The 21,711-nt window shown below is 35.9% G+C and overlaps 1 protein-coding gene across 31 annotated transcripts in view; it reads right to left on the bottom strand.

The window, feature by feature from the left end:
- kmt2cb (lysine (K)-specific methyltransferase 2Cb) overlaps window positions 1–18,172 on the bottom strand; it is a 189,975-nt gene extending 171,803 nt beyond the window's left edge. For all 31 annotated transcript variants that reach the window (XM_009298109.4, XM_017351380.3, XM_005163297.5 and 28 more), the window contains exons 1-2: window positions 17,480–18,172; window positions 13,830–14,012 (exon numbers count right to left, since the gene is read on the bottom strand). In XM_009298109.4, the coding sequence (XP_009296384.1) occupies window positions 13,830–14,011 (182 nt within the window). In that variant the 5' untranslated portion in view covers window position 14,012; window positions 17,480–18,172. The remainder of the gene's footprint in view (window positions 1–13,829; window positions 14,013–17,479) is intronic.
- Between the last annotated feature and the right edge of the window lie 3,539 nt (window positions 18,173–21,711).

The raw sequence follows: 21,711 nt of genomic DNA, 5'->3' as shown, positions 1-21,711 counted from the left end.
TTAGTCCGAACCAGATGAAATGAACCAAAATGCAGTTGTCTGACAAAATCCACATCACTCATTGGCCAGATGTTGTTGAACATATTTCTTTTCAATTGGTCAGAATTCATATGCGGTAAAATGTCAATGGAACTCCCGCAAGCAAACAAACCGCCGGCAGACACAAAATGTCACTTTTTACTATGGAGATACAACCGTCTTATTTGATCGTATCTCTGCTCGTAGTATACTATATAGTTTGTATACATCACTTTTGACAAACTATACATTTCAAGAATGAAGCGCAGCTGCGAAAGGAAAACATTTTTTTCATGCATCGCACGTCACTTCATAAGGAGGTGTGAATTAATTTAGCTAAACTGCAACATGGTTATCTAACTGAAATATTAATAACGATCCAGAAAGGTCCAAAAAGGTGCAGTGCTATAGGGTCTGTTTTAGTTTGGATCATATTGTCACCACAAACGAATCGCTCCAGGGTTCGTTTGAAAGCATACCGAGACCACCTCTTCGAGAAAGTCTCGTATGCTTTTTTAGTTTGCTTTTGGTGCGCACTTGAGTACGATTGCTGCATTCACACCTGTCCAAACGGAAAAAGAGGAAAAACGAACTCTACTGCGATTCAACCAAACTAAACGGCAGGTGTGAAAGCATTCCTAATTTAGAATGTGCTTGCTGCTCCTCATGGCGCTTAAGTCTATTAAGACTATATTTTGATTTAAATACAGAGTAGATGCTTTAAAAGGAACTTTATAAAATTAAAGTCACATCATATAGTCTTATATAGCTTATTTTTAAAAGAACACAATCTACAGAAGCCTTTTTAAAGACTTTCTGTCTTTTCATGGACAGAAGGCCACATTGGTCTTTCAGAAAGAAGGTCAGGTTGACGTTGTTTGCCTGTCACTCTCTCTGTCAACAGCAGCAGACCACCATGCTGCATGCGAGTATGCAAATAACATTTCTACTAGGGCTGGGTGATATTGCAAAAAGAACTATTACAATATCATGTTTCATATCATTTGGTATCGATAATTATAGAATATTTTTTAACAATACATTTAGAAATATTAGCATTTTTACCACTTTATTTTAATTTAACAACATTACTAAGGCAAATAGTTAATAGTCAAAAACAAAATCTCTTATCTTTATAATAAAATAAACATAAGTGTAAAAGAGACTCTTAAAATTGATAAACAAAATGTTACAAAGTGTGTGCAATGGTAAAGCATAAATACTGAACAATCAAGGCAAACTTTAAGGCAGACCAAGGCGTAAGGCGTCAATAATAATGAAACAGTAAACCTTAAACTCTGTCAACAAAAGAAACTATATCAATTTATGATTATAATTATAATCAAATCTGAGCTTTCAAGTAAAAGAACCAACTATCATTTCAAATTGTAAAGTTGAATGCCTCTATTACCCGCTTTGCTAAAAACCTTTTCAGATGGGGAAATAGTGGCTGGGCTGCACAAGAAAAGAAACCAAAAAGCCACTCTGGCCACATCCTTAAATCCTTATTTACAATCTTATCATTGCTGCTATATGGCACTCATTTTCACGTGTTGTTATTCTGACCAAAAGTGATAAGCACAAGTGCGTCGTTTCCTTGACCATTTACAATGAGCTTTGCATTTGCGCTCTTCTGGCGTCTATCACAACTAGGCGACCATCAAGCATTTTCTTAGTGGATGACAAACGGATAAATCATTGCTGCAGCTCTGATGCAAGTTTATGGAAAAAAGTAAAAATCACTGCAATGTTTGGATGCACTGTGTTTGTCTGAGGTACTTAGTCTGTCGTTGTGAAGGAGATTTACTTGGATGAATTGCGGTATTCTCAAGGCATTCAGAAAAGTTGAGATGTTTTCAACTAGGTGCGACTGGAAAATCCATTCATGTCACATGTGCGCTGCTTGCATAACATGTTTACGTCACTCTAATGTGCACATCTTGCAAGTCGCGCGGCCTCCATTGCAAATGACAAACTTATAACCTATTATTGACATTGCTTCCAAGGCTCAGCATGCATATTTTGATAAAACTTCATACCATTTTTATTTTATTTATTTTGATAATAGTGGTCAGTCAATAAATATAGATACTAATGTTATCACCCAGCCCTAATTTCTGCCTGCGTGAACAGGGTGCGCATACACCAATCGACAGTTGGTGGCAGACAGTTTGGGTTACCCTTCATATTTTCCAGCCAAATGTTTTGATCACGTTTTAAAGCCCTGAAGATCAGCTTGTCTGTCTATGAGCTGACATACGAGCGATCCGCAAAGCTGAAACAGATGTATCTGCACCTGTACTATCACATGCTGAGAGCTTTAAAGATTTTAAAGACAACCGCATTGTGCCATGACTGGTAAAGTCACAAACTGTTCTATTCAGCATCTCTCCACGGCAAACAGAAAGCAACATGGCGTGCTGTGGTGGCACTTCTCACTAGTTGATGTTTAGGAGTCCACTCATAAAATGTGTAAAACACATTTCCAACTGCAGCGCAGTGGTGTTGGATAGGTTTAAAAACAGTATAACATCACTAAACCTTTTCAAACTTTCTTATTAACCTCAAACAAAAAATGGAAAAGAACTTCATTTGACGTATATCAGGCCCTTAAAGGGCTGGTGGTAAGATTAAAATCTTATTTGCCTTTGAAATTGCAAAGGCAACATAATTACAAATTAAATGTGTGATACTTACAATTAAAAGAGTTTGGCAGATAAATGCTGGTTTGTAATAAAGTGGCAGACTGTTCATATAGAAGCAAATTAACTGGAAGTAGATATCTGAAGTCTTCCAAAATACACATTTATTTTGTACTTTGTAATTTTTCTTCTTTTAAAAGATGTTTGAAGTTATATAAGCATTAAAATAGTTACAGTAAGAGTACAGTATAGTTTGTACACTTGTGCATCTGATCGTGTAACTGGGCAACCATAAACAAAACACAAGCAGACCCGTTCAACATTTTCTTTGTTCTTTAGAAAAAACCAAAACCTACTCAATTCAACCGTTTTCTACAATAACAACCTTTAAACACTTGACTGTATGTGTTCTTGAAAGATTTATCTTTTAAAGATTATTTTGTGAGCTTTATTCATAAAAATCATTTCACACTATGCCATTACCAGTCAGAGACATGGACATCACACCTTACACAGCCCAAAATGGCTGAAGCATGCATTTCACTTCAAAGACTAGTATATAATTCATTAATCTCTTCAGGAAAAATGCCAGACACCTCCCCTCCATTTACATAAGCAGAGTCTAGTAGGGTAGGGCGATACAGCAAAAACAAATTATCACAATATAATCTTTCTTATCATGCATTCATATTATTGAATATATATTAAAATCCATTTAGTTTTATAATTTAATTAAACACTTTATTTTAATTTACCAACATTACTAAGGCAAATTGTTTAATTAGTGAAAAACAAAAAAATAAAGAATAATATTTAGTCTCTTATGTCTAATATCTAGAGTGGGTGCTAGTAGCTAAGATGCAGAGAAAAAAAAACAAAAAGCCACTCGACATCCTTTTTAAATTACAATCTCCTCACTGCTGATATACGGCACTAATTTTCCCGATGTGTTATTCTGACCTAAAGTGACGATGATGCAACTCAACCCGAGTTTGTTCACTTTGCATCTAAAAGCACGTGAAAAGTACAAGCGCATGGTTTCGTTCACCATTTTTAATGTGCTTTGAACTTGTGCTCCCCTGGCATCTTTCGTAACTATGCAATCATCAACCGTTTTCTCAGAGGATGACAAATGGACAAAAACCATTGCTGCAGATCTGATACTTTTTATTTATGGAGAATAGTAAAAAGCACTGCAGTGTTTGGGTGCTTCATGTCTGTCAGAGGTAATTAGTCTGCCATTATTACCAAAATGTGTATATTCCATACAAAGTGTGAAGCAGAATAGTTTGTTCTATTTAAATGAAATCGCAGTGTACTAGCAGCATTCTGAAAAGTTTAGATGTTTTTCAACTAAGTGTACGTGGAAAATAGAAGTGTGTCATGAGCGTGTCGCTGCCTATTTGCGAGGGCAAGCCACGCTCCTCCATTGAAAATAACCCACACTTATTGGCAATCCTTCTAAGGCTCGGGCTCAGCAACCACATTTTAATAAAATTATACCGCTTCATACTGAAACTTCATACCAAGCTTTTTTTATCGTTATTGACAATGGTGTTCGGTCAAAATACCGATACCGTTTTATTGCCCAGCCCTAGTGTCAAGCTTAGATTAGTTTTCCATGTTAGACTGGAAGATCTCAGTTGTCATTATATCAGACTGAATGACAATAAAGATGCGCCAAACACAGTTTGAGATCATCCATCTATGACACTTTCAGTATCCTGCATTCTGAAATGATATCTAACAGCACAGCAAACAAAAACTATATGTAACACTAATTTGGCTCACAAAACACTTTTATAAAATAAAAAAATGTAAAAAGAGGCTGACAAGTTGTCATGCTGATTACTGATCATTCGGCACTCCTACTGGTTGATGGTTTGACAGTTGTTGTAACTTGTCACACTGTAGTAAAGTATAGCAGTAAATCTATCAGCAGTAAATGGTTCAGTTTGTTGCACAGAGTGATCATTTAAGAGCCACGTGGGAAGTATCATTTGCATGTATGTTTTTTTTTTCACATTTTGCATTTTTGAGTTATGATTACGATTATTGAGCATTTGATATGTTTTTTTCTTTCATAGCAAACACAAAGTGTTCATTAGAATAAATGTTTACTGGGTCAGTATAACTACTCAAGTCATAAAATGTTGAATATGTTGCAAGATAATGGCAAATGTCTCATTTTCCAATGAAAAAGATGGTCTGATAAATGTTGTCAATTATAAATGACAAGCGTATGTCTCAAACATAGTGATTCAACTTCAGAATTATGAATTGTTATATTCTGATGTCATCACTTTACTGTCCATTAACAACCAGGACAAATTTAAAGTCTGTTTAAGTCCACCATTCAAAATCTATACAAAATTTAGCATTTTAACCAGCAGTAGACCTACACATAGCCACATATTATTATTATTATTATTATTATTATGTGGTGTTGTGCAAGTTACTTCCAAACTGTAATACATTACAGATTACTTATTACTGTTATTTAAAAGTAATCCCTTACATTACAATATTACTGTCTTAAAATTGCAATGTTACATTAGTCTTATATTACTTTTTAGTTACTTACACCAAAATAACTACAGAATTAGAACTTTACATTCTAAAATGAAAAAAAATGGACTGCAGAGCATTATGATATGATGTAGCAGAATGACTGTGACCTATCCAGGCTACTAACAATGTAGTATATAATCGGCAACTTAAAGGCTCAAGACAATGCAAGAAAGGATAAGAGCCAGAATCACAAATGATCTAAGTCTGTTAAAAGTATGGTAGAGGTAAAGTGATTATCTGGCAATATCTGTGAATAGCTTGACTATATTCATATTAGACATAACAGACCTATATGTAAACTTCAATACCATGACAAGATGCAGATTTTTTTCTTTTCTTGTTGTTGCCATTATTCTATTCACTTTAAATTCAGGTTTACAACACAAAACTGTCATGCGCAAGTGAGTATGATGAACAGCTTTCTAAATATAATGCTTGTGTACCGATTTCCTCTGTTTGTGGACAAAACTGCTTGCGAGCTCTCAAATATACGCTGCTCGTTCGCAAATTTTCTCACGCTCTCTCAAATATGCACTTCTCGCGCAAAAATTTTCTTGTGCGCTCTCAGTACACTGCTCAGAGTCTGCTTATATGCAGACTCACAATTTATGTCTTGTGTTCACCTCTTCCTTTCGTGCTTTTTGATATGATTTATATTGGTGCACTATTTATTAACAATAACCAATATACTAAAATAGACTTACATATTACATTTTTTAAACCAATAAACCACTAATAAACCATAAAATTTTATCTGTATGTTATATGAGATATTTCCAGTTTCAAACACTTAACGAAACAGAATAGAGCACAGGTGTCAAACTCAGTTCCAAAAGGGCCGCAGCTCTGCACAGTTTAGTTCCAACCCTAATTAAATACACCTGATCAAACTAATTGAGTCCTTCAGGCTTGTTTGAAACCTACAGGTAAGTGTGTTGGAGCAGGGTTGGAACTAAACTGTGCAGGGCTTCGGCCCTCCAGGAATTGAGTTTGACACCCCTGGAATAGAGGTTCAATGTAAAGAATATATTTTATTTTAAAAATATTTATTAAACATCCAAAAGGTGCACCATACTAATAAAAAAAATAAAAAAAAAACATTTAAACGAAAATAACTGACGCAAGCCGAAATGTAACTGTGATAGAAAATAGGGGAAAACTTGATAATGTATTATACCCTACTGTACTATTCATTTTTCAAAAAAAATCTCACTATCAATCCCACTTTATCATGTCAACTAAAATAAAATGAAGTAGTCTGTCATACCTCTATCCCGCTATCATGTCGTAAAGATATTTTCCGATATTTTCAATCTTTCTCTGAAGGGTGGCAAAAAGACATTGACTTTCTTAATATGCGTTTTTCAGCCGTCTTGTGTCCTCCTGTAACGTCATCATCAGCTACTAAAGTTCAGTTCCAATACTCAAGACCACAAGAACAGATGACGCGTGAAACTTCCCGGATGTGTTTTTGATATTGAGGACGCACTGATGCAGACTTGTGCATCGAACTCGCGCTAGAAGTCCCAGAAGTTGCGACTGGAGGTGGGAAGCGCAGCATTTTATTTAGATTTATTATTACAGTTCAGAGATATAACTGATTTATTTCAGGAGTTTTCCTAGATGACACGGTGAATATAAACATTTCCATGAACATAAGGAATAAACACATTAAGGGTGTTTGTTTGTTGAAATTCGTATTAAAAACCGTTTTATTTATATTGGGCAACGTCTATTTATAATGTTTTTTATACATAGTATATATTTTGAAAAGGGGAAAAACAATAAAACAATAAATGAGTGCTGTAATGTTAAAATAATTTTCCATTGAAAACGTGTAAAGGTCACGTGACCTTTAGGAAGAACGCAGCATCTCATTTCTCAGAGGACGCGTTCTCTGCCCTCGCGGCCTCCCGAGTTCTTTCTTCTGAGGACACCTGGCAAGACCGTTCTCCACAAGAACGCAAGTCTGTTCTCTGCATTCTAAGAAATTGAGAAACAGCCATTAAAGAGGCGAGCCTCCCTAAACACAACTCATACCGCCGAACCACCAGGGGCCGCCCCTTGCTCTTAAATATGAGTCTGTTCTGTGCTTTTGCTTCGTTTAGGCAAGAAAACTTTGAAATAAATATAAAAACGGCACGATTCCCTTTCCTTTTCATTACAGGTGCCGTCACCCCTCCTATGCAATCCTCAAAACAGGATATAATGGTGCATGACTGTCAGCTGACGCACTCCATAGTGTCGATCTTGGTGAGGTTTTTTTCAAACACAACTAATTTCATCTTAAATGAGCATAATAAGTTAGTAAAGCAATCAAATGCTTTCATTATATTATGTTATATTATGTTAGATGTGTGCATTTTTAAAGTGACACCTGTTATTTAATGTAATCACACGATAAAAATCTAAATAAATAAGATATTAATTCAGTGCTCTTTAATCAAAATGTGTAAGTTATACAGTGATGAAACGGCTAATGAGATTTGATAACTTGATTCCATTTCATTTTAAACTGTTTGCTAATGTATTTGCTGCTAATGTATATATTTATTTTTTCTTTTGTAAATAATAAAAATAAAACATATTAATGACCATTTAACTGTTTATTTACAATGAAACAGCTCCAAATGAACATATTTAGTCATTTGAATTTTGAACACATTTGGTAATACTATAGTTTCAATACAGGATATATTATACTACAATTCACCACACTTTACTGTAGTAAAACTACACTGTATTTCACTGTAGTTTACTATTCTTAAAACTACAGTATGCTGAAGCATTCATTTACAAGTTGTAAATATTATTAGCCTAAAACATAGGCAGTATACTTGACACTCAAAAACACTAGTATTTATTATAGAATTTACCATAACCTTTTAGTGTTTCGTGTATTGTTAATGAATAGTGTGGCAATATATAAACTATATCAACATTCTTGGGATAACCAATTAAACAGGACGATCTCTGGAGAGCAAAAGCACGAAAGAAAGAGGAAACATGAGGCACAAATTGTGAGTCTGCATCATCTGAGGGAACGAGAGCAGATCGTTCGCACGCGAGCAGATATTTTTTGAGTGCACTGCAAGACATTTTGCGGTCGAGCAGTTTTGTCCACGAACAGAGAATTACATGGATGCGCTCTCGACTTGTAAAACTGTGCTTACGACATTTGTCCGTGAAATAACGCCATATGCACATACGTCCATCTCGCAAATTTCCTGTCTTCTGCCATTTTCATCAATTTGCCGCTCTTCCGTTGCACGTAAGGGCTTAATGTTATTGTGAACCGGGCTGTGCCAATAGCCTCGAACCTCGAGCTAAGAGCTTGAAATAATTCTGCGTTCACAGTAAAAAAGTTCCAATAGCGAGAGGGAGATTAATGACAACACGCACATATATTTACTATATGAGGTGCAACTTCATTAATATGCATGATAGCTTCGAAGAAATTTTTTCAGTGTTCAGATGGCAGAGAGAAGCCACATTGTGTGTCCAAAATTAGTGGAAGAACAAAAATTTGGAGACATGGGTCATCAGTGTTTTGTTTATAAATGTGCTGCAACAAAGATTTTGTTTTTATTTCCCTACTACGAGCGCAGCTGGACTCATGTGTGGATTGCAATGTACCTGACAGAAATGTGTGATCGGTGTTCTTTGTTTGTTTATTCAGATGGCAAAGTACTCAAGTCAGCAGTACTCTTTCAGTTTTTTAAAGACATAGCAAAGTCAAAATGATTTAGTTACTTATATAGTTAATAGTACGTTAATATTACTGCAATATTATAGTACAACATTACAGACTGAAAGATCTGCTGTCTCCGAATGTAAACACTTTAATCAAACTATTACCATCGTGTAGGATTTTCGCTGCATATTGTGATAGGATAGTCTATACACAAGGCTTTCTGACGCTATAACTACCGAGTACATCTTACCAAGAAATGCCGAGGTTTTTTTCTCACATTTGTTGTGCAGTATATAGCGGCGACCTCCCGATCTCCGTTGGGAAGCCAATAAGGAAGTAACTGAACCTGCAATTCATCGAAATTCTGCAAGTCCTGGCTCCATACGGAGTAAATTTCAACTGAGCCCACTTTTAGAATGGCCAACTTTACAACAGAAACAATGTTTAAAAAAAACATTGTTTCTCCCCGTGTTGGCGTGCGTTTGCTCTAGGTGCTCCGGTTTCCCCCCACAAGTCCTAAGATATGCACTATAGAGGAATTTAATAACCTAAATTAACAATGTTTACAGCCTGGTACAAAGAACGATTTTGATTCATATAGCTAATAATACCCTTGATGACAACTTTGAGGGGGTGATTTTTTTTTTAAACTCATCTGTTTCCTTTATATTAAGTTTGCATGATTAAGGGTGTGGCCACTTGAGTGACAGCTAGGTCTCGCTGGTTGCAGTCACTTAACCTCAGTTGATTCTCGCCAATTTGCCGCTGATGTCAGCATATTCATCGTATAAAAACTGATAAAATGTGTTAAAACAGGTTATAAAAAAATGTAAAAAGAGAAAAACATAATAGTGTAATCTGTTGGACGTAGCAGTGCTCATTCAGTAAAGGCACAGCTAAACAGATGTGTTTTCAGTCTCGATTTGAATGTGCCTAATGCTGGAGCACATCTGATCATTTCTGGAAGCTGATTACAGCAGTGAGGGGCGTGGTAGCTGAAAGCCGATTCACCCTGATTTGACTGAACTCTTTGAATTTCTAGTTTACATGATCCTAGAGATCTGAGTGATCTGTTATGTTTGTATTACGTGAGCATATCTGTAATGTATTGAGGTCCTAAGCCATTTAGTGATTTATAGACCAGTAATGATATTTTAAAATCTATTCTGAATGTAATTGGAAGCCATGTGCTCTGATTTCCTGTTTCTGGTCAGAATCCTGGCCGCAGCATTCTGGATGAGCTGTAACTGTTTGACTGCCTTTTTAGGAAGGCCTGTGAGGAGGCGTTACAGTAAACCACCCTGCTGCTGATAAAAGCATGAACAAATTTCTCTAATGCCGAGTTCAGACTGAATGTTTTTTAAAGTAGTCATGTCACAGATGTTTTCACACTGCATGACTCTGGGCTAGCGTTTTGTCGCTGCTTTGTTTACACAGCAAGATGGATCAGCGACAGGGGCTTTCACATTGCATGACTTTACAATAGGAAGAATCTTTGTCAACTTTGTCCAAACTATGTCTCAAAGCCAAAAACACGTAGTATATCTTTTGTTATTAACTAAATAATGAGAAGGAAGCCTTTAATGAGGTAGAAAATGTAGATATTTGCTAACTTAGTTTTTAGGGAATTAGCAATTTCTCCACAAGTTTTTTAACTTTCTGTATGAAACGTTAAACAGACACAGGTGCTCCTGTCAAACTAGTTTTTCCTCCATTTATTGGGTCCAAATAAACTGAAAAGGAGCGCTTTTAACTTCTCCCCCAGCCTCTCGCTGGCCTCCAGGTACACACACACACACACTAGTCCCGTAAATGCTGCTCTCTCATTGGCTGTAGGTGATCGCTGATGTTCTTTTCAGTCAAAACTCCTTTCACACGAAATGATTTGAATCACCAACAGTTCCAAATATTTAGCATGCTAAATATCTCACAGGCATCGGCGACTCATGGGCGATTCTCTCAGATGGCGTCTTTGATAGTTAATACTTTGTGCTTGTCACTCACGTGCAAAAGCACTGATTTGCCTGTGATTTCAGGCATTTGTCACCGATTTCTCAAAACCTGTTGGCGGGTCAAAATTCAGGGCTAAAATCATGCAGTCTGAACTCGGCATAAGTCTTCGCTGGAAACAAAGCATCTAATTCATGCAATGTTTTTGAGATGATAGTATGCTGATTTACTTACTGCTTTGACATGACTACTGAAACTCAGATCTGACTCCAGAGTCACACCAAGATTCTTGAGCTTATTTTTTGTTGTTTGACCCTTAGTGCCAAGGTACGCATTCACCTTGATCATACAATTAATATTCTAAATAAACAACAGAAATTTGTCTTAAATGTAACTGTAACACAAAGACACAACTGGAGTAATATGCTAAGATTATTTAAGAAGTCCTTTGCAGGAATAGCTTATTAATTTAATTCAGTTGGCATTTCTGTGTGGAGTTTGCATGTTCTCCCCATGTTGGCATGCGTTTCCTCTAGGTGCTCCGGTTTCCCCCCACAAGTCCTAAGGCCATGCGCTATAGGGGAATCGAATAAACTAAACTGGCTGTAGTGTATGAACGTGAATGAGTGTGTATGGATGTTTCCCAGTACTGGCATGCAGATCAGTGGTGACCCCTGATTAAATAAAGAGACTAATGCAGAGTTCAGACTGCATGATTTTCAAAGTAGTTGTGTCACAGATGTTTTCACACTGCATAACTGGGCTAGTTATGACTATCTGGGCTAGCGTTTTGTCGCCGTTTTGTTTACACTGCAAGATGGATCGGCGACAGGGACTTTCACATTGCATAACTTTATTATAGGAAGAATCGACGACAACTTCGTCCAAACTACGTCTCACAGCCAAAAACACCTCCTGAGTCCTGTCAAACCTCCACTAGTTTTTCCTCCATTTCGTGGGTCCAAATAAACTGAAAAAAAGAGCGATTTTAACTTCTCCCCCAGCCTCCCGCTGGCCTGCAGCAGGTATACACACACGCACACACAAGTGAATGCCGCTCTCTCATTGGCTGTAGGCGATCGCTGATGTTATTTTCAGTCAAAACTCAATTCACACGGCATGATTTGAATCGCCGACAGCTCCAGATATTTAGCATGTCAAATATCTCGCAGGCATCGGCGACTCATGGCCGATTCTCTCAGATCGCGTCTTTGATAGTTCATACTGTTTTATTGTCACTCACGTGCACGAGCACCAATTGGCCAGTGATTTCAGGCGTTTGTCGGCAATTTCTCAAAACCTGTCTGCGAGCCAAAATCAGGGCTAAAATCACGCAGTCTGAACTAGGCATAAGCCGAAAAGAAAATGAGTAAATGAATGAGAATTATCTGTCTTTTAGACCCGACTCATAATTTTTTTAAGGCCTTATCCTACCTCCCTGACTTTACATCCCTCCTTTCTGTTTCATAGTATGTTTAGTTAAAATAAGATCATGTTTCATGAGCGCTGCATATTTTTTTTGACGTGCATGTTAACAACTGGGATTCCTCTTTTGTCTTCAGATGTGCTGCTGAGGTTTCTCAGTCCCACAGTTGCAAAAACGTCTATCTAAATATTCTGAATGTACAATTGCTTTATTTAGATAATAGAATGTCCAAAACAAATGTAATATGTTTCTTATATTTACACTAGCATTGGAATTTATTGTGATGCGAAAGGGCGCCACCTGAAATCTTTGTATCACTCAGATCTCTAGGATCAAATAAACTAGAAACTCCAAGAGTTCTAGTCAAATCAGGGTGAATCAGCTTTCAGCTACTACGCCCCTTACTGCTGTAATCAGCTTCTAGAAATGATCAGATGTGCACCAACATTATGCACATTCAAATCAAGACTAAAAGCATATCTGTTTAGCTGTGCCTTTACTGGATGAGCACTGTGCTTCATCAGACAGATTGCACTATTATGTTTTTCTCTTCTATTTCATTGTTTTATAACACGTTTTATCTCTTTTTGATTTTTTTTATCATTTTTATTATTTGTTTTTATTTTTCTTATACTTGCTTCTTTTATTTCTGTTTATGTAAAGCACTTTAAAATCCCACTGTGTATGAAATGTGCTATATAAATAAACTTGCCTTGCCTTCTGAAGCAGCAGACGACATCATCCCACTCATCCACGGATTACCGTTTGTTTATTTGTTTTTTTATTGTGGACATTCCGCATAGTTCGGTTGCGCAATTCTGATTGGGTATTAAAGTGTGCTCACTATTGGCTGACAAGACTGTCCTACACAGACGGCCGTAACGCATTTGCTCAGGGCGGGGGAGATTATATAAAACATATATATATATATATATTCATATTGCAGCCTCTTGCGATTAGCTAATCGCAATGTTGCAAAACGCAATTGCTATTCCATTTCGATTAATCGCACAGCCATAAGCTGAAGTAAACAAAAAAGCAGTGTATTTGATAAAGTTTATACTAATGCAGTTTAGTTTATAGTTTTGTATTTTTGAGTCTTTTTATTTTTCATTTATCAGTGTATATTTGTATTAGTTTTTACAAAAGTTTTGTTTGTTTGTTTTTTGGCACAAAAATAACTCCATAGGTTTTGATCCACTTCATGTGTAAAAACTGAAACAATGTCCCAGGGGTGTCATCTTAAAAGCTGCCATGAGAAAAAAAAACTGCATGCGCAGGAAAACCAAAACACATGCTACAGCGACAATGGATGCCTACATGGATGAGACAGATAGAGAGATATTTGTACAACAGCAGCCTAAAATACAAAAATTTTGCCAAAAACAATGTGCATATGTTGACCACCTGTGTAAGCGTATTATGTATTCTGTCTTCTACAACCAATAATCAACATTAGTTTTGAAGATATGTAGATTGATATTCAAATCAGTTACAATACCAATTGCAAAAATTTAAGCTAACTTACTTTTTTCTCTGTCTGGGCACAGAGGGAATTGATGTTGCTGTGGATAAGGCGTCCTTACGAGGGCGGCCTCTAGGCCGCTTATCTGTGGGGGTTGGACTTCCAGTGGGAGTGGCCCCAGAGCTGCAAGGAGGTGGAGAGGGTCCTTTGTCAGAGGGGTCCAGACTTTTCTCCTCTGATGACATTCTGTTGATAAAAAGGTAACACGTAATATTTTATTATAACAGATATGCAAAATAAGTGTCCGCTATGATGTAGTCTGATGTACAATATTTAATTAGTCAAAGCTAATTATTAGGTTTTTGAGAAGGCTTTCATCACAGTTTTTTTTCAGCAGATTTAGACCTTTACAACTTTCCAATAACAGGGTTCAACGCTATGGATTTTTTTTACTGATCCGATCGGGCAAGTGGTTCAGATTTTTACTTGCCCTGCCAAAATTTTCACTGGCCCCACCAAAAAAAAAGGAAGTTAATAGCAATTTTTTGCCACATTTTAAATAATGTGTCAAAAATAAAGTCTGTGAATCTAGAATTTTAATATTTAAAATAAATTGTAAATAAAAGTGTTATGCAAACAAAAAGAGCAGTACAGAAAATGTTAAAAAAAGGTGGCTGACTTGTCAAACTGGCCGAAACTGTGCAAAATATCACTTCATTTTTATTTTGTTCTGTTAGTCAGACGTAAATGTCTACTTCCAAGATGTTAGAAACAGACATTTTCTTTTAGCCTTATAATTTGATGTTGCCTCCATGTTGCCGTTTCTTCGCTGGACTGGTTTTTACCAGGTTACAGAAAAAAATATCATGGTCAATCAAATAAGAGGAACTGGAAAGCAATATGGTGTTTACGACATAACAGGGAAGGTAGTGTTTAAAAACTTAAAAGCACAAACTCAATTGACAAATTAAATGTTAGTAAACAGACAAATTAAATGTTAGTGACAAGGCAACACTGTCCCAATCGGGCCAGTAATGATCCGGTCTACTGTCCCAAGTGTCTCTCAAGCTGGCCCTGGGCCACTGGGCAGTCCTTATTGTTGAGCCTTAAATAAGCTATTTTTTGAATAAGCTAACTACAACTTTATTAAAAACCTAGATATTCCAGAAGAAAATGATTCCCGGGTTCAATACTAAAAAAAGCATTTTAAAAAACTAATATAACTTATGCATAGTGTGAAGATCAACTCTGAAATAAAACATAATTCCATGAAAATGTGTCAAAAATGTCATATTTAGTGTGCTAAAAAAATAATGTATCAGTTTATGTAATGTCAGCTAAAAATTATCCATCCGTTTTTTTATTATCATGTTTGAATTGTATTAGCACAGTACCAACTACATGATGGAAATGAATACTCCAAATACAACACATTTGACAAGTTGACAGAGAATGTTTTAGTTGTGTTGCATTATTCTTTCTAAATGTAGTGCATATTATGGTCACTGCTCTCCTGGATCCCCCATGCTGACCCTTGTGTTTGCTCTGTGTGGTGCTTCTGCCAACCTGTCCACTTAGCTGACAAGGCATATTGCCAATGGGATGCTGTCTTTTCCGGGAACTACGTGGGATCCCTCCCTGGGCTGCGATCATTGTATCCTGCCTTGAGTAAACAATTACACCTCACTCACATGCTCGAGTCAAGCCTTTAATGACACTGTGTACATTACCTTTAGCTTTTACAAACACATTGTTTGTGATAGTCATGAAAGAGCTTGGAAAGTGCATTTTTTTGTTTCATGTTGACATATTTCCTATTGAAAAAGGAAGCTGGGGAAGCACAGACGGATGAAACTGCTTAAATTTTCAAACAACCAGTTGGCTTTATTTTATGGAATAACTAAAAAGCATATTTAGCAATGTGTTATCACTACTCAAAGGTATAAAAAAAATAAAAAAATAAAAGTGGACTGAAAAGACGGAAACGGAAGTATTTTTATGCATGTTAAATATTCTTCGTGGAACCACAGATACATAGAACCATAATGGTTGAAGGACTTTATCATTCTAGAGCACATTTGATTAAACAAACATACAAGCACCCTTGAGTGCAAGATAATTCATTAATATGTTGAATGATTTCCAGAGTGTAAAAAGACTGACGTGTGTATGCATCTGTTAAATGTATATTCTGAGATATAATTAAAAAAGTAATAAAAAAAAATCTCTATTTTTTAATTCAAAGTGCTCCTTACATAAATACAAACAAATTGCACAGACTTGTAAATGTCATTGTTCAAACTGTCATTTTCAAGATTGACCTAACAATTTACCATGCATCAATCTTGCAGCTGAATTGAATTTCCAAAAGGCTGTATAATCAATCACTTTATGATTTTGGTTACATTTGAGACATGAAGTTTGCAAAACTGGATAATTTTGTGCACCTATATTCATTTTAAAATGAACAGTTATTGTCCAGTTTTAATAACACTGATAATGAACCGATTTTTCTGACACATTACCAGCTAACGCACTCTCATTTTTTTTGAACACTAACTGAATTAATAGTTGTGTAAACACTTAATATTGTTGTTATTTTGTATCCAAACTCCCCATTTGGTTCTATAAACATCTACATAAACTCTATTAAGCTTCATAAACTAAGCATTATACTTTTTTAAACAAGCACAAAATGTCCTTGGTGCAGTTGCCTCAATTTTAGCTGGTTAAACTAAAGTAACAAATGGACTGACACAAAAAAAACGAAATGGCTTCTTGATCAAAAATATAGTTTGTACTTTATTATCATTCTGTCTATAAAATGAAACATCTGGCTAGGTGCAGAGGACTTCTTTTGAAGTTATCTAGAGTGTGTAAATCAAATCCATGAATACATCTGAACACTTGGCAATGCCCCTACAACGTACATCTTAAAATAAGATATACTGGAAATGATTTGAAACCACAACTAAGGAAACCAGAGGGACACCTTCGTGAAACAGAAGCACACAAAGCAAGTGCTTCTTCACATGAGGGGGCATGTCCAGCTTTTTGCCTTTGTTCAGTTGTCTCCAGAGCTTTGTGTTTCAGAGCTTCACGTATGCAAGGGGCCAATAATACCATCATGCCATGAAATACTCTAATGTTTAACTAACTTCACACTTTTTTTATAAAACAAAAAATGACAAATAATTAATAAAAAACAAAAACAAGCTGGCGACTTTGCAGGAGGGAGATGAATGCACTCTTTAGGACCCTAAATGCTAAATCTACATGCACGCCAAAGTATCGGTGCTGTTCAAACATTTGTCTAGACATAATCATGTAGAACCAACGTAGATGTTTTAGATTTACAGTGAAAGGACGACTGAAAATGCGCAAGAAAGGCTGTAAGTGGATACAGTATAGGCCTTGCAGCCCGGCTGATTAACTTGGAACATTACTCAATGCTGGAGTCGCCTATCCAAGCGGGAATCATATAACGGCCCATTAAAGGCAGTGGACTGTAAAGATGCAGGAAGGGTTTAAAAATCTTTTTGTATTTTGTGTAAAAAATAAATAAATAAAAGAACAGAAAACGCAAACGATAAAGAAATGCTGCACACTTGGTCAAAGTGTTTGCGTGGAGAAAGGCGACGCAAACGACAAAAGCACTCGCAAACGGTGACGAGAAATACGTACAACACACGTATCGGTCGACATTTACTTACCTCTTCGACCCTAACACTTTTTATTTATTTCCATCATGACAAGAACCGTCATATACGTGACATACAGTACTTTTGTTTAGGGATTGTGGTGCTGGGGGGGTTGGGAAGGATACACCACTATTCCTCAGGAAAATAAGCCAGCGTGACAAAGCGATCTTCTGCGATACTGTACACGTATTCCAGTAAAACCCAACTGTATATCCAGAGCGTATTCAATGTTTAATCCAAAGGCAAATAGCAGCCGCTTTTCTTCGGTTTGAACGGATCACTTTTCTTTATTCCGCTTCATCCCACATCGCCAAATCCTCGCGGGTCACATCCCTCATCCGAAAACAAACCATAACGACCGCTATACGAGCTCCTTCGAGGCGTCGAAAAGATCCGATCTCTGGCCACATTCGGGAAAATACAGCCCAAAATATCCCCAAATGAGGGAAGACCAAACGCAGATTTTGGTTTCAAGCTTTCAATCCTGACGATTTCGATCAGCTCACTGAGCAAGCTGCAATTTCGAGCAATACTTTATTAACACTAAGCCCATCGAGATGATATCCTTGACTGGGTATTCACAATTTATACAAGAAAAAACGATGTTTAGACGCGGCTGTAGAACGGAAAATTAAATAAAACGTTACATTTCGGCATTACTACAAATATTAAAGTTGTAGCTCTCACTCCATGGTAGCCATATTTGAGTGTAACCGCATCACCCCCTACAAGCGACACCATGCTAAATAGTGCCACAACATTAAGCACAGCCCTTAGTGGAAGGACTCTTCTTAGTTTAGACATGAGTGTTATTATCCAGTATCAGAACGTGTTTGTGTTTGTAAATTATTTAATAGTGGGTATAAAAACAAAAATCTAAAATAAAAATAATATAAACTGACCCTGCGGACTAATATGTTGGAGAGCTCAGGTGAAGCGACTTTTTTTTTCCACACAGAATTTCTGCAAAACACGGAACGGATCTCAGTTCAGGAACTGATACATTGTTCTTCAGTCTCCATGCAAGCCTGATGTAATGTGTCTGTGCTCGTTTGACTTAGGATGTAAATGGTGGTTTTTGAAAAGAACTGTGTGCAAAAAAGTTTTACACAATGCATTTCTTTTTAGTACTATATTGGTTGACGGCATGTCACAAACATTAAAATAGAATTTCTTGTTATTTATGGCTGCATCCGATCAGGGGCAAATAAGATCAAATGAATGTAAAATAAAAGTCTTTTTAAAGTTCAAATTTCAGCAGTGGTTCTGAAACCTAGTTCAAAATAAAAATATGATACCTTTTTCTATTGCTGTTTCTTATTTGTTATGGATGTTTTATCATTACATTCATTCATTGATTCATTTTCTTGTCAGCTTAGTCCTTTTATTAATCTTGGGTCGCCACAGCGGAATGAACCGCCAACTTATCCAGCACGTTTTTACGTAGCAGATAAAGTTTTAATAAAGAGAGAGGAAACCAATAAAAAGATCAGTTATGCACTCACAAACACACAGTTACGCTATAATCTCATTTGCGATGGTTATAAATTAATTATATAATTTTAATTTTTAAATATAAGTTTTTATTACTATTCATTCATTCTTTCATTTTCTTTTCGGTCCCTTTATTAATCTGGGGTCACCACAGCGGAATGAACCACCAACTTATCCAGCACATGCTTATCCAGCACATCCTTGCACCCCATCTCTGGGAAACATCCATACACACTCATACACTACAAACAATTTAGTCTACCCAATACACCTGAACTGCATGTTTTTGGACTGTGGGGGAAACTGGAGCACCCAGAGGAACCCCACTCGAACACAGGGAGAACATGTAAACTCCACACAGAAACGCCAACTATCTCAGCCGAGGCTCGAACCAGCAACCTTCTTGCTGTGAGGCGACAGCACTACCTACTGCACCACTGCGTCGCCTATAATAATAATAATAATAATAATAATAATAATAATAATTATTATTATTATTATTATTATTATTATTATTATTATTATTATTATTATTGTTGTTGTTGTTGTTGGTATTATTGTAGTGGTGCAGTGGGTAGCACGATCGCCTCACAGCAAGAAGGTTGCTGGTTCGAGCCCTGGCTGGGTCAGATGACATTTCTCTTTGGAGTTTGCATGTTCTCCCAGTGTGTGTGGGTTTTCTCCAGGTGCTCTGGTTTCCCCGCACAGTAATCCAATGTTGTTGTTTATTTTTTATTAAAATTAAATTACATTTTGACCCAACATTGGGTTACAATAACCCAGCATTTTGTTAGAGTGAACTGAAATTCTATTTAAAAAAAAAACATTGCAATGTTAATCTCACATCTGTCCTGATTAAATTATTACAATTTCTTTTTATATATATATTTTTAGTTTCCTTTTGTGTTTGTAGAGTAATAGAATGGTGATATGTTTTGGGCAAATTATGTTTGTTTATTCCAGGAAAGGCTATTAAATTCTTCTATTAAAAGCCTAATAGAAGGCTAGTAAAATTATATACAGTTGAAGTCAGAATTATCAGCCCCCCACATTTATCAGCTCCCCTGTTTAATTTTTCCTTAATTTCTGTTTAACAGAGCAAATATTTTTTCAGCACATTTCTAAACATAATAGTTTTACTAACTCATCTCTAATAACTGTTTTTTTTTTTATCTTTGCCACACTGTTAAAAATTGTCCCGTTAAATAAACAGTAAGTTACTGGCAGCACGGTTGCCAGTATGTTACTGTTAAATTAACAGCATCTTGCCACAAATACACCCATCTGCAGCCCACAGATTGGGGAAGAAAACCCTGTCTGCAGCCTGCAGATCAGGGCAGGGCAGCATCTGGGGCGGGGCTGCACATTCAGCCATGCCCACCTGTAATTTCATTGGTTAGTGGAAACATAACAGTGTCAATGCCCACTACTTGGTGTCAATAAACAAGAATTGCATTTACAACTTCTTAAATATTTTTTTTTGTGGTTAATAAACACAAACATACACAAAAGTGGACATTCTTGCTGAGTGTTTTGTATGTTAATTATGTTAACAGTTATGTGAATTTCATAATGGTATTTTTCCTGCTAAAAATATTACAAAAGACTCAATACTTTTCACAATGGTGTTACTTCACTTCTGCCTTTCAGAAATGCAGTGTTTTTAGTTTTGATATTTTAATGGTTTATTATTTTGCTTCAAAATGAAAATGCATCAATCAAATGTGTAGTTTCTATGGCTAGATGTTGCATATTTACAACAAATAAAGGTGGAGTCTGAAAAAATAAAAATAAAAATGAAGTGTTTTTAGTTCAGTTATATATTTTTTTTCCCTTTGTATGGGATAGTTCTCTGGAAAATTTACAACTGGAAATATTAACATTACACTTTGATTTAAGGCTATTAAAAATATTGGGCATGTTTCCAAATGTTTCTCTTTCAATACTGCACTGCTTTGAGTTTGAAAATGATTTATTTGTTAAGAGCAGGAATAAGCTATTATTTATCAAGGAAAGTAAATGTTTGTAACCTTTTCACTTGTTAAATCAGATTATTACATCATATAATGGATTTATTTTTACTTTGATGCTGCTATGATTATAATGTATATTATCTGTTATATGTAAATTTTCCAACACGAGCAAAAATCCTTATAATTTTTTTATACTACCTGGTATGTCATCTTTGTATGCAATCAGTTTCATCATTTATTATTTAATGATCCATTAAAGTTTTGTTCAGTTTCTCTATTTAAATGAAGCTCTGTTAAATTAAGTTTATTTAATATTCTAATTAAATGATATAGAATAACAATGTTGTATGTGACTCTTGATAACCAAACAAAATCATTATAAACGTTTTTTAATGATCTACAGTATCTGTGCAGTGCAGAAATGGACCCAGAAGGGTTGTTAGAAAGTGGTATTAAAGTATTTACCCTGTATTTACAAAATTACAAAAATAAAACCAAGAAGACTGCATTTTAATTCTGTAATATTAGATTATGAAATTATTTGAAACTTATTATTTAAAATGTAGAACAGATGTCAAAACCCCCCAGTAGGTGGCAGCAGAGCACTGTCTTCATTTAAATGGAGAAACCGAACAAAACTTTAATGGATTAGTAAATAATAAATCATGAAACTGATTGCATACATAGATGACATACCAGGTAATATGAAAAATTTGTACAAAATGTTTTCTTCTTGCTGGAACATTTACATATGACAGATACTTTACATTATATTCA

This window comes from Danio rerio, chromosome 2 (genome assembly GCF_049306965.1).
Source record: "Danio rerio strain Tuebingen ecotype United States chromosome 2, GRCz12tu, whole genome shotgun sequence".
NCBI classification, from domain to species: Eukaryota; Metazoa; Chordata; class Actinopteri; order Cypriniformes; family Danionidae; genus Danio; species Danio rerio.
This window is presented reverse-complemented; position numbering and strand designations above follow the sequence as displayed.